Source organism: Rhinopithecus bieti, unplaced genomic scaffold, assembly GCF_001698545.2.
Source record: "Rhinopithecus bieti isolate Rb0 unplaced genomic scaffold, ASM169854v2 scaffold_1012, whole genome shotgun sequence".
Lineage (NCBI taxonomy): Eukaryota > Metazoa > Chordata > Mammalia > Primates > Cercopithecidae > Rhinopithecus > Rhinopithecus bieti.
Window position 1 is genome coordinate 2,514,396 of NW_016803312.1, and position 12,529 is coordinate 2,526,924.

Below are 12,529 nucleotides of genomic sequence, written 5' to 3' on the forward strand. Positions count from 1 at the left end.
GAGTGATGGGTTTGAGACTGGCGCAGGGAGAGAGAGTCAGTCAGTTCTGATCAAGAGGACAGTTGCCTCAGGGGTTGGGAATTCAGGAGGGATAGGTTTGACTCGCCTTACCAGCTTGGAATCATATGAAATCATATCTTTTTAAGTATTTACTAATAAATGAATGTTTTGAGTTCTCTACATGCTAGATTAGTAGAAGATCTAGTATCTCTCTATAAGATGTCCTCCATCCCCCAAATTATCCATGACCCTCAGGGGCTTACTCAGTCCAGAGGGACCAGCCTACTAATAGATAGAACCGAAATATGGCTTCATGCTCAACCTCATGCACCTGGTAGCTGCGTTTCCTGTTGCCTGCTTTTGTCCAGATTTTCGTCATCAAAACTAGACTCCATATCTCCACTCCCTTGCACGCATCTTTTTCCAATTCTCCTATTGGTGTTTATCTCTGTTCAGTGACCCAAGCTGGAAACCTTGGGGTTATCGTTCATGGATTCTTCCCGCCTCCACCCCCTGCAAATCCAGCTAATCCCAAGCCCGTTTGATTAAACTTCTTCAGTGTTTCTCTCTCTCTCTCCATCTCTCTCCATTTCCACCCTGAAAATCCTGATAGACTGATGTCGCCATTCACAGAGCCTTCCATGATAACATTCTAGCCAGGTTCCTCTATGCCATACCAGTTTCACCATAATTTTGCCAGAATTGTTTTTGTATAGGATATATCTGATTATTTGCTATCCTTATATGAAAAGACACCTGAATCTTAAGTTACCCAGCCTGATAACCCATTGGCTCCAGTGTACAATTCTTCTCCCTTCACCCTGCACGTGGTGCCCTAGCGGGGTGGCCTCACTATGCGCTCCAGCTCCATTGCGTGCCTCATCTCCTATGAATCTTAAACTCCTGGCTCGCGAAACTGCTGCTTGGGAAGAGGGATGCAAGGTAATACACCTCTGTGAGCTTCTTCCAGGGGTTAAAAGAGGAAAGCCGAGTCTCCTCCGCAGCCTCAAGGGAAAGGAGAATGAATAATTTTTGTGTGGGGGCCACAGGGAAGGCAGGATCCACAGGAAAGAGGAAGGTCTAGCTCTAGCAAGGAAGCAGAGCATGCCGTCTGCAACCAGAAAGGCAGTTTACCAAGTAGAGTTCCAGGGCACACAGTTAAAAGAGGCAGGGGTCAGCGGGCCAGGAAAACCAGGACCATTGTTGGGAGCAAGAAATCAATATAAAGGGATTCAGGTAAGAGATGCTGAGAAAGCTGGGGTACCTTCCAATTTGTACCCGAAGATCTTTGTATCTCTGGAGCCTAGGAGTTGCTTGATAAATATTTGTCAAATAATTTATTTCTGATACATTCTCATTCTTTCCTGTTATTTGTTTACTACCTTAGTGTTGCGTTCTGGACTTCATTCTGTTTTTGATAAGCCAGTTTTTTTCAATTACTTAAGAAAGATTTATGGAATGCCTGCTGTACACCAGCACTGGTACTTTTGTAGGGCACAGATAGGGTGACTGTTACCAGGAGTTTTCCTAATAAGGAGGCATATAGATGGGCACACGTGCAACTGCTTTGTTTTAGATGGAACTCTTTAAGTTTCATTATTAACTTAACTAATCACATGGTCCCCAGCAACCACCAGAGGCCCAGACAAGTGCCAGCAAGAGATCTACAAGCACGGGTCCCTTTGGGGCTGGCTCCCAGCCAGGGGTCCGATTGTGGGCCTTTAATGACACTAGCACAGTGTGAGAGTTTAAGAAGTTTTAGTACTTACGGACCCCGGGGGATATAGCACACCCCTGGAGGCCACACACACGCAGGCCAGAGCGCACAGGCAGTGGAGAGAGAAGAACCCGTGGCCAGTACCTTATTGGGTCCAGAGCGTTACCCACACAGGTTTCCCGTAGGGAGCTGTAATTCATGGGTTGAAAGCAAGAAGGCAGGGGTTGCAGGAGGTCATGCAGCGACTGAGAGGGAGTCACTGTGGCATATCTGCACAATCCACATGGAGTGCAAGGGCCAGCAGGCTGCATCTAGCTGTCCTATAGGGAGTTGGTCACCAGGCAGCAGTTGTATAAAGCAGATGTCTGGATCGACCACATTGAGGATCCGGGGGTGCAGTGAATAGAACTGGAAATTGTCAAAAGTGACAGAGCCTTGCTTCTGGAATGAAAAACTCCCACTTACATTTAAAATGAGTGCCAAGGCAACATAAAATTATGAGCATTCGCTGCACTCTCTGTTTGTTTGTTACCATCTTTTATCATGATTACTTGTGAATAATCATGTTCCACGTAGTGGATCCTTCTCTCTTAGCCAAGTTAAGGGAGACCTTGGGTGGTGACTTCTGTGTTGCCCTCACATTTATCAGATCCTACAAGACTGTGTGTCATAAATTCTCTGTGTAAAGGAACGTGATCTAGTAGAGTCTTGATATTTAGTGAGGGGGAGAATCCCGCATACAGTCTTTTTAGATCTTGTCCAAGAAATATAGTTACTAAACTCTCCAAAGGATTTCAGGCTGCCAATAAGGTAGCCGTGTGGCATGGATCCATTTTAGTAAGATTTCTTTTGTTAGTTTTCTGAAAAGGATTCAGCTTCTTGGAAAGAGATCAGGGAAAATGCACAGGTTTCCTTATAGCGTCCTGTTTCGCTAGAGATCTCATTGCTTCAAAGAGCTTCCTTTCCCTGGTATCTATATCTGGAGAAGTCATTGACTAATTATAACTGGAAATACCAATAGAAGTCAATGAATACTTCCAATCTCAATCTCCTATATACTCACCAATTTTTTTTTTTTTTTAATTTATCAAAGAACTTGGGTTCCACTATGATAGAAGCAGCCCATCTTCCGAAAAGGACGCATGCGACTTCTAGAGCCACGAAGTGCTTGGTTAACACTTTGGTGACGATGAAAATCCTGTGCCCCTCCTGGACTACCATGTGCCCCCCGGGTTATGGTTCAGACTGTTGCTTTAGGATTTAGGAAACTAGAGAATATTCAGTAACTTATCTCGTATCCAGTAGCAAGTGGGGGTAGTTAGGAGGCGAGTCCAAGTGTAGGTGTAATAGCCTGGCCTGTCCTTTTCCCCATTAACACTACCCCACACTCAACTGAGCTTCCACAGTTCGGCCTGCTCGTCTGCTCCCAGCACCCACTGTCCCCAGTTTATTTAGGTTGACTCAGGTTTTTTGTCATTGGCACTTTGAGGCCTCGTTTCTGATCCTCTACCCCATCTGCCCCAAATGTGCAAGGAAGCCTCCTTCTTCCTGTCTGCCAAAGCCTGTCACTCATCGTCCCCTGCTGTGGGGTGGAGCCCCGGGACTCCCTCTTCCTAGGCAGCAGCTGCAGGGGTGACCTGCTCAGCTGCTCCTGCTGCTTGGTGAAGAGAGTGCGATTCAGTAAACCCCAGAGACCATTCCTGAACGTCCCGTCATCCCCGCTAAGAAACTTTCCCCACTCTGCCCTTCTTCAGCCTCCCCTGCCGCCTCTCAGCTCACCTCTCAGCCCACCTCTCAGCTCTCCTCTCAGCACAGACTTCTGCAGTTACTGCAGTTTTCTGTGTTCCATCCTTTTAGTTGTTGTTGGGTTTTTTTGTTTGTTTGTTTTTTGAGATGGAGTCTCACCCTGTCGCCCAGGCTGGAGTGCAGTGGTGCAACCTCGGCTCACTGCAACCTCCACCCCCCAGGTTTAAGTGATTCTCCTGCCTCAGCCTCCCGAGTAGCTGGAATTACAGGCACGCTCTGCCATGCCTGGCTAATTTTTCTATTTTTAGTAGAGATGGGCTTTCACTGTGTTTGCCAGGCTTGTCTCAAACTCCGGATCTCAGGTGATGCGCCCATCTCAGCCTCCCAAAGTGCTGGGATTACAGGTGTGAGCCACTGTGCCCGGCCCTGTGTTCCATCCTTTAAAATGTGCCACAGTGAGCTAAGCCATGAGCTTACTTCCTCTGAGGACGGACCTGCTTCTGGCCTTCTGCCCTCTTCCTTTCAGCACTGTTGCTTCCTCCTCAGTACCCCCACGTCCTGATTTTTTGTGTATTTGTTTCATTTTGTTTTGCCTTTGGGAGACATGTTTCTGCACACGACAGGGGCGGCCCACTGCCAGAACCTCTCACACCTGCCACCTTCCTCCCCCATCACCACCTGCAGCTTAGGATGCTGGTTGTCAAAATGAAAATATAAAGTTACGGAAAACTCAGGTTGTATTTTCAGCCATGTACTTTTCATAGGCATAAGTTCTGGAACTCTGAAACTGAGGTCATGACAAAGCAGATTTGCCCTCAGAAGGTTCCAGAATCCTTATGACACCTTCCTGTTCCTAATGGTAGCATTGTATCCTAGCATTCTATCTACAGAGCGGAGGCAGGACCTTTGACAGGAGACACATCCCTTCTCCTATGATGTGTCAGTTAGCATGGAGAAGCAAGCTGGCATGGACTCGAGAGCCAGGGTGGGTGTCTGCCCCATGTGTTCTGGCTGTGACTGCTCTTTTCAGGGAACCTAGGGTCGGGGGAGGCGGCCACCAACCTGTGTCAGCGAAGGCCAGTCTCTGCACAGCCTTCAATGCAGGTGCGCCTGGCCTGATGGGGAGGGCTGTGAGTGGAAACCACACAGAAAAGATGCCTCCTCTTGCTTGAATTGTGGTGTTAACTAGCCAGGAATGTATGTGTCTGGTTGCTGAAATTAATGCCGCATTTGCCTGTGGGCTTATCTTTCAGGATTCCTCTGGGACCTCTTCCAGACACACCCTGTTCTATAGCCTCTTAAGAGAGTAGTAAATTTTGCTGACTCTGCATTATTTAAATTTCACTTGGTCATTCATTCTCATAAAATCTGGAATATGATTTATTGTTTATACATTGTAATTTTCACAGGGGTTGGAAGTAGAAATAGTTTTTTCTCAAATTAGAATATTTCTCCTCTCAAGCATATGCCAACAACACATAGCAATATAGTAAATTTGGAAATCTGTGTTATTTCTGTGTTTACCCATGTTCAGTTAGACAGAATTAATATATTCTGTAATGTTTTTAGTATCATTTTTAAAAACTAAAGATATTTACTTCAAAATAGTGAACAGTAAATTCAAAATAACCTTCCTTATTTAGTAACATAACACATATATTAATAAGCTAAATACCTAACTTGAAAGCACAAAATGGCTAGGTTATTGTGCAGTTAGCAGTTCTACAGCGAAACTTGGCGTATATGATCCTAAGTGCATTAAAACATCATTATATTGAATGTGCTGTATTTATTTGTAGGAGCTGTATTTTTCTTAACAGATGCTGTTAGTCTTTTCTTTTTCTTACAGTTTAAATTTCAAGCATTTATTAGAGTAACTGCACTAATGTTTACACGCACATACCCTGGCCTAAGAATTTTTTTTTTTTTTTTTTTTTTTTTTTTTTTTTTTGAGACAGGGTCTGCCTCTGTCACCCAGGCTGAAGTGCAGTGGCATGATCTCAGTTCACTGCAGCCTGTCTCCAGGGCTCAAGCAATCCTTCTGTCTCAGCCTCCAAGTAGCTGGGACCGCAGGCACACACCACCACACTGGGCTAACTTTTGTACTTTTTGTAGAGACGGGGTTTCTCCATATTGGCCAGGCTGGTCGCAGACTCCTGAGCTCAAGTGATCCGCCCATCTCAGCCTCCCAAAGTGCTGGAATTACACATGTGAGCCACCATGCCCAGCAGTGGCCTAAGATTTTATTTTATCTTCTGGGTTTGAGAAAAAAAAATCTTTTTCTCTTCATCTTCATGAAGATATTGGCTGATGCACAGTTTAAGAAGATAATGTGTTTGAAATAGCTGAGATGGAGTTTTGCTCTTGTTGCCCAGGCTGGAGTGCAGTGGCGTGATCTCACCTCACCATAACCTCCTCCCCACAGGGTAAGCTGGGTTCTTCTGGCTCAGCCTCCTGAGTAGCTGGGATTACAGGCATGCACCACCATGCCCGGCTAATTTTGTATTTTTAGTAGAGACAGGGTTTCTCCATGTTGGTCAGGCTGGTCTCAAACTCCCGACCTCAGGTGATCTACCCGCCTCGGCCTCCCAAAGTGCTGGGATTACAGTTGTGAGCCACCGCACCCGGCCGAAAATATTTTCTATCTGTACAATATTATAGACATCTTTAAGTAATATTTATTAAGTACTCCCAGTGCAATATAGAAGTTCTTTAATTAAAAAAAAAACAATTCCTGAGTGGGGAGAAAAATATTTAAAAAAAGAAATCAGTGTAGGTGAGGTGGGATTTCAGTTGCCTGTGACCTCTCGCATGTAGTTACACTTCAGGGGAGGTGGCAGTGCGTTTGGCGTTGCGGGGAGGGCAGGGTGGGGGGGCTGCACTTCCACCCTTCCACTGCTGGTACTGCCAGTGACCTCGAGTGCCAGGGACCCCTCGGTCATCACCAGGTTGATGTGATGGGAATCAGGGTGCCAGAAAGACAAAGCCCCCTCGCTTGCCATGCTGCCACACTCAGCGCCTCTCTCTCTCCTCGGCCATCCTCTCTGAAGGTGATGTATCCAGTGGCAGCAGCGTGTCATCCTAGAGGACATTGTGTCAGTAGTGAAGCCCTGCGTCCCTGCCAGTCCAGGCTTTCTTCCTTGTCTTTGCCCCGCCTGCTGAAGCTGATAAGACAGCAGAGCGCGTTAGTGACCTGCCCGTTCCTCGCAGGTGGCTGTGGCACATCAGAGTAGAGGGGTTCCGCTGTCCAGTTCTATCCTTGACCTTCTGTCTCAGCCTGTTTCCTCATCACCTTCTCACTCAGAAAATGCTTCCAAAGAGGGAATGTAATGTTTGTTCCTGATGACACACTCTCAAGAAACCTTTTTTATCATAGGAGACTTACAGAGATTAAAATGAGATGCACCAGGAATATGGTGGGTTTTTTCAGGCCATAGTCAGTTTTCCTGCCTTTGCATTTTACAGATTAAGTGTGTAGAATCAGTCATCTTTCCCATTTCCAAAGAGGAGTTGTTTTTTCTTTCTCTTCTTTTGGTTAGTGAACTGTTTTCTCTTTCACTAGAGTGCTAACTTTGGCCCTGTTTCCATTAGGAGATGAAAGCATGGAAATCAAAAAGCAAATTACAGGGATGAGAAGATTGCTGAATGACAGCACTGGGCGGATCTATCAGCGAGTTGGCAAAGAAGGAGAGAAACTAAAAGAAGAGCCCCAGGACCTGGATTTAGTCTGGCCTCCGCGTTTGAACTCCTCTGCTGAGGCCCCACAGAGCCTCCACCCGTCTTCACGTGGTGTGTGGAATGAGCTACCGCCCCAGAGTGGACAGTTCTCAGGGCAGTATGGCACCCGTTCTAGAACCTTCCAAAGCCAGCCCCACCCTGCTGCGAGCTCCAATGGTATGGTTGTGAACAAACATTCAGAAGGCTCTCATGGGGGTTTGTACCGTTGTGTTTTATTTCTAAATATTCAATGTGTTGAGTTTAATATATTAAACCCTCCCATAATTACCTGCCTTTGCTGAGTTACTTTAAAAGACAGGGAGACACAAAGGAAGGAGTTGAAGACTATTAAAAACAGAATTGAGAATTAGGAAAGACAGAGGGTTCTATATTATAAGTGAAGATTTCCTGGTAGAGATTTTAGCCCTTTAAGAAGTAAAAGCGATCATTTTGTGCCCATATACAGACATTACTGTCACCAAGAAAACTGAACATTAGGGCAGAAAGAGCTCCCCATTGTCTTTAAAAGAAGCTTCCTGGTCCTATGATGTGTTACTAACATATCCTCTTGGTTACTCCTTCACCTTTCTCATTATCAGAAGAGCTCCAGATAAAGGCAGGGGCGGGGGAGGGTCAGCGATAATCCAGCATCCCACATCAGTACTGAACCCTGTGATCCATATTTTATAACGTGCTTCATTAGCAATGGAAAGTATTCCTTTAAAGTAAAATTTTCTCAATTTAAGTTTCCTAATTGTTAAGAAAAGAATCAAATGACAATTTTTTTTTCAAAGCTTAAGAAGAAAACCTGATGCTTTTGTGGTCATATTAGTTTTCTATCCAGCCACATTGGATGCTATAGTATCTGTTCTATAAACTATGTAGAGATGTGCAGGTCTATGTTTTCACAAAGAGAACAAGAAAAAGGTAAGAAAGCATTTTCAGTTTCCTAAAGAAGTTAAGGATTTTTTTCCATTCATTTTCATTTCACAATAGCCCTCAAGAAAAAGAGAACTGTTTTGACTTTTTTAAAAACCGCAATTTGCGGTTCAGAGGCGTGAAAAGCCGTCCTGAGACATTGATGAGACAGCGAAGGACCCCAGAGATGTATGGTGTCTTCTCTTTCTCTCAATGTTACATAAGCCAGTATCAAAGTTCCCACGCTGGCATGCATCCAGGTTAGAGGGACACAGCTCTTTAAAGACTCCTCCATAAAAATAAAAAGTCAGTTCTCTTTAAAATTAGAAAATGATTTATAACAAGCTAAAAAGGGTTGGTTTTGTCCTCTAAGAATGATGAAGATGGTACTTAGAATAGTGACTAGAAATATTCCTTAAGACCTTCCTAACTCTACTACCGTGGAAGAGACAATAAGGGAAATAAAATACCCTTAGGTATGAATGAAGTTAATAAACCCCATATCAGTAAGTTTTGGGTAAACAGTGTTCAATTTCCCAGTGTACAGGAGGGACAGTGGATTTACTTTGAAAAGTATCAAGTTAGTAAAAATTTGCAAATATAAATTCCCCCATATCAGTTTGAAAATAGATATCGATTTTATGTTTTCTGTAGAAATATGGCTAGGCGTGGTGGCTTACGCCTGTAATCCTAACATTTTGGGAGGCCGAGATGAGTGGATTGCTTGAGGCCAGGAGTTCAAGACCAGCCTGGCCAACATGGCGAAACCCCATCACTACTGAAAAATATAAAAATTAGCCGGGTGTGGCAGTGCATGCCTGTAGTCCCAGCTACTTGGGAGGCTGAGGCATTAGAATCGCTTGAGCCTGGGAGGGGGAGGTTGCAGTGAGCCAAGATCATGCCCCTGCACTCCAGCCTATACAACAGACTGAGACCCTGTCTCAAAAAAAAAAAAAAAAAAAGAAAAATACATTATATATAACTGTGACTACTTTGGTATTTAATTGGGATTATTTACAATTTTAAAGTTGTAACATTACAACTTGCTACAATTTTGAATGTAAATAATTGTGCCACTACAATCACTAAGTTATCTTGAAGTATTTCATGGTTTTGTTCTGGCGAATTTTTCTATAGTATTCCCAAATAATGCCTATTACAGGATTTAAGGTATATAAAGTATAATAAAACATGTAATTAGAACAAAACCATGGAACTTACCTTGCTGGCCTGTGAGAAAATGCAATCGCTGGAAGTCTCTAAACTGCTCCATTTTATGGTGGTCAGGTGAACAGGTGCTGGAGGGGACCCACTGTAAGAGCAATGTCCAAATGTCCCATTGTGTTCTAAGGACAATGGAAGATACTTGCTTACCTATGAGAGAAACAGAATAAGATAGGTTTACTAAGGAAAGGCATTAAATTTAAACAGTGCAAAAGAGGCTATGGCAAGGGAAAGATAAGACATGGGAATGGAGAAAAGAGGTAGAAAGATTTTCTTTATTAAGTTGAAGAAAAACCAGCCAGCCCACCAGTACCCTCAAACCCATCCAATTCGAATATATCCTCCCATCCCTGCTCCTCTGTGCTTCCCCACCCCAAACGCCACACCCAGAGAGTATTCTAAAACTTCATGGGTGCACAGTTCTTTGTTTTTGAAATAATGTGCTTAATATCAAAACTATTTTCAATAGAACTCATTTAATTTTTAATATGAACTCTTAAACACAGCTACCAGATTTTTTTTGCAAGGCTGTTCTCAGGGCTCGCTTTTTGTGTGAACTAGCGTGAGTGTGTTTCGAGTGAGTTTTTGAGGTATTGTTATTTGAGACGAACGGTTCTGACAACAGGGAGGCCTGCTGTGCCCACTCATTGTGTGCGTGTGTGCATGCAGGCTCCCACACCTCGCCACAGCACGCACCTTACAGTATGGGAGCCTGGATAATTAGATAAAGTCAGACCCCCAGATTTAGGTTGTGATAATTAGTGGGTACGTTTTCCTTAGGCACAGCTTCATCATAATTGCACATGCTTCAAAATCCTGCCAAGATACTTTCTTTTTTCTCCCCATCCCTTTATGACTTTTTTTTTTTTTTTGGTTTGTTTGGAGTAGTCATTCTTTTCTTTCATGCTCAGGAGAACTTCCAGTGGTGAATTCATCAGCTGGATCAAACTGCTGTACTTGTAACTGCCAGTCAACGTTGCAGGCCATTCTGCAAGAACTCAAGACCATGAGGAAACTAATGCAAATTCAAGCAGGTACAAGGATCAGGCCTCGGAATGAGTCCTTTGATTTTTAATGCATATCTGACATCTTCCATTGGAATGTTCATTGTGCTTTTATTAAAGCCTTCTTCTCACCTTGCTGTCTTGCTGTGCCTTTTCAAGTATCTGTTTTTTCAGCTTTCTCTACAATCCATTTTTCCTTTAGCAAATCAAACATATTTTGTCTTGCAACTAATACAGCTCATATAATTATGTGTATGTACTCGATAGACTTCATTCCATGATCTCCTAGTACTTCACAAATGTCAGTTAATTAAATTTGGGAACAATTGTGTATGGAGGAGCCCTGGAGGAAGCATGGGCTTCAGTGTTCAGGGACTAAGCAGATAAGAAATGTGGAGCCCCAGGCTGTGCTTTGTGGCTTTTCTCTCCTGTTCAGGATGCGGAAGCTCAGAGATCCTCCCGTTCTGTTCTGTCGTCTTTGTTTATGTGACTCCTTTTTGTTTTCACTGCCGTCAGGCAAGTTGAAGGATGGAAGAGCGGTGGATTTATAATTTGGGATTGGACGCCAATTTCTGCTCTTGATGCTGTGTGGCGTGTCTGAGCTTCCTATTTCTCGTCTGTAAATGGAGAATTTATGTCGAACTCACAGGACTATTGTCAAAATAGAATGATGTAGTGGTTGTAAATGAACTTAATAAGGCATGGTACAAGCCTAAGCTGTTTCATTAGCGTGGCCTTAAAGTCCATGGAGCGTTCTATAGAAGTCTGGAAGTCTAGGTCTTCATTATAGCAGCTGTATTTTCTGATCTTCACAATTGAGGGAAAACAGAATTGTTTTTGTCACAGGTACAAGAAATAAATCATTGTATTAAGTTTTCCCTCTTGTCAAGGGACATCACCACTTGATCTTAGCCATGTCGTGACTAGCTTTCCTGCCCGTTCATCGGGATAGTAGTCCGGAAGGTCGTCACTCAGAAGCTGTTCAGGATGCCATTTAGTGAATTCTAGTATAATTTTAATATTCAGTGATGTGGTTTTGATATAAAAAGCTTAATACTTAGATATATCAGTCACCCAAGATCACATTGAAGTAATGTGAGCTACTTTCTTAAAAACAGCATCTTTTTAAGCACTGAATTTGATTTTACCCTAAGGAAGCATTTTGCTCAGGTCAGTAAGCATTGGACTCACCTTGTTCCGCTACGATAATCTGTGTTCTTATTAACCTGGCAGAGGTTAACATCTCCTAAATAAGGAGCTCAGAAAGAAAGGTTACTTTATGATGTTCGGTTTCTTTTCTCCAAGGAGGAATTTGTTAGCACTTAAGAAAATATGCATATGAAATTGTAATGATTTGTTTTGTCACTTAAGCTCCTTACTACTGAAATGGCAAACTACAAATTGCAACCATTTAAATCCTTGACGGAAGCCTTTTTAGAATCTATTAAGTAAATGCCACTTTGTCGCTGTGTTTTCTTTTCTGAACCTTTGCAGATTAGGGAGGTAAACGATTCCAAAGCTGTAGGATGGCACAAAGGATAAACTGAATAAATTACTCTCCTTTAATTTTCTTAAACTTAAAAATTTGTGTCGTGGGTAGATTTACTTAAGGTTTAATGCCTGAAGACTTAGATTTAAATTACATTTAGAAAGTTTCACCTTTCTTTTAAGAAGGCAAGGAATAAGACCTAGAGGTAAGATCCGGATGCCAGAGACTCGGGCTGTGTCTAGATTTGCAAAAGAAGAAAAACTCAGATAGTCCCCATGTTCCTTAAACCAAAACATTTTCATTTTTAATTTAGAATCATGAGGCTCAGTGAGGCCTGGGGCCTAGGCCATCGTGATCATTCTTCGGGGTCCCTTTTATTCTGAGGGTACAGACCCAACCTTGAGGGGGAATGCAGATAGAGCAAAGAGAAGTTGCCAACTCTGGCTGCACAGCAGAATCACTGGAAGAGCTTTCAGACAATGCTGGTTCCCAGGCGGCATGTCTGGAAGTGTCAGTTCATTTAGTTTGGGGTGGGGCTGAGGCATTTCAGTTTTTTTGTTTTTGTTTTTGTTTTAAGACGGAGTCTCGCTCTGTCGTGAGGCTGGAGTGCAGTGGCGCGATCTTGGCTCACTGCAACCTCCACCTCCCAGGTTCAAGTGATTCTCCAGCTTCAGCCTCTCGAGTAGGTGAGGCAACAGGTGCCCACCACCACGC

General features: G+C 43.5%; 1 protein-coding gene across 1 annotated transcript in view; it reads left to right on the forward strand.

Annotated features, from left to right (window-relative positions):
* BEND7 (BEN domain containing 7) overlaps positions 1-12,529 on the forward strand; it is an 86,625-nt gene that overhangs the window by 20,454 nt on the left and 53,642 nt on the right. The window contains 2 exon segments of the mRNA XM_017874628.1: positions 7,055-7,357; positions 10,234-10,356. Of these exon segments, the coding sequence (XP_017730117.1) occupies positions 7,055-7,357; positions 10,234-10,356 (426 nt within the window).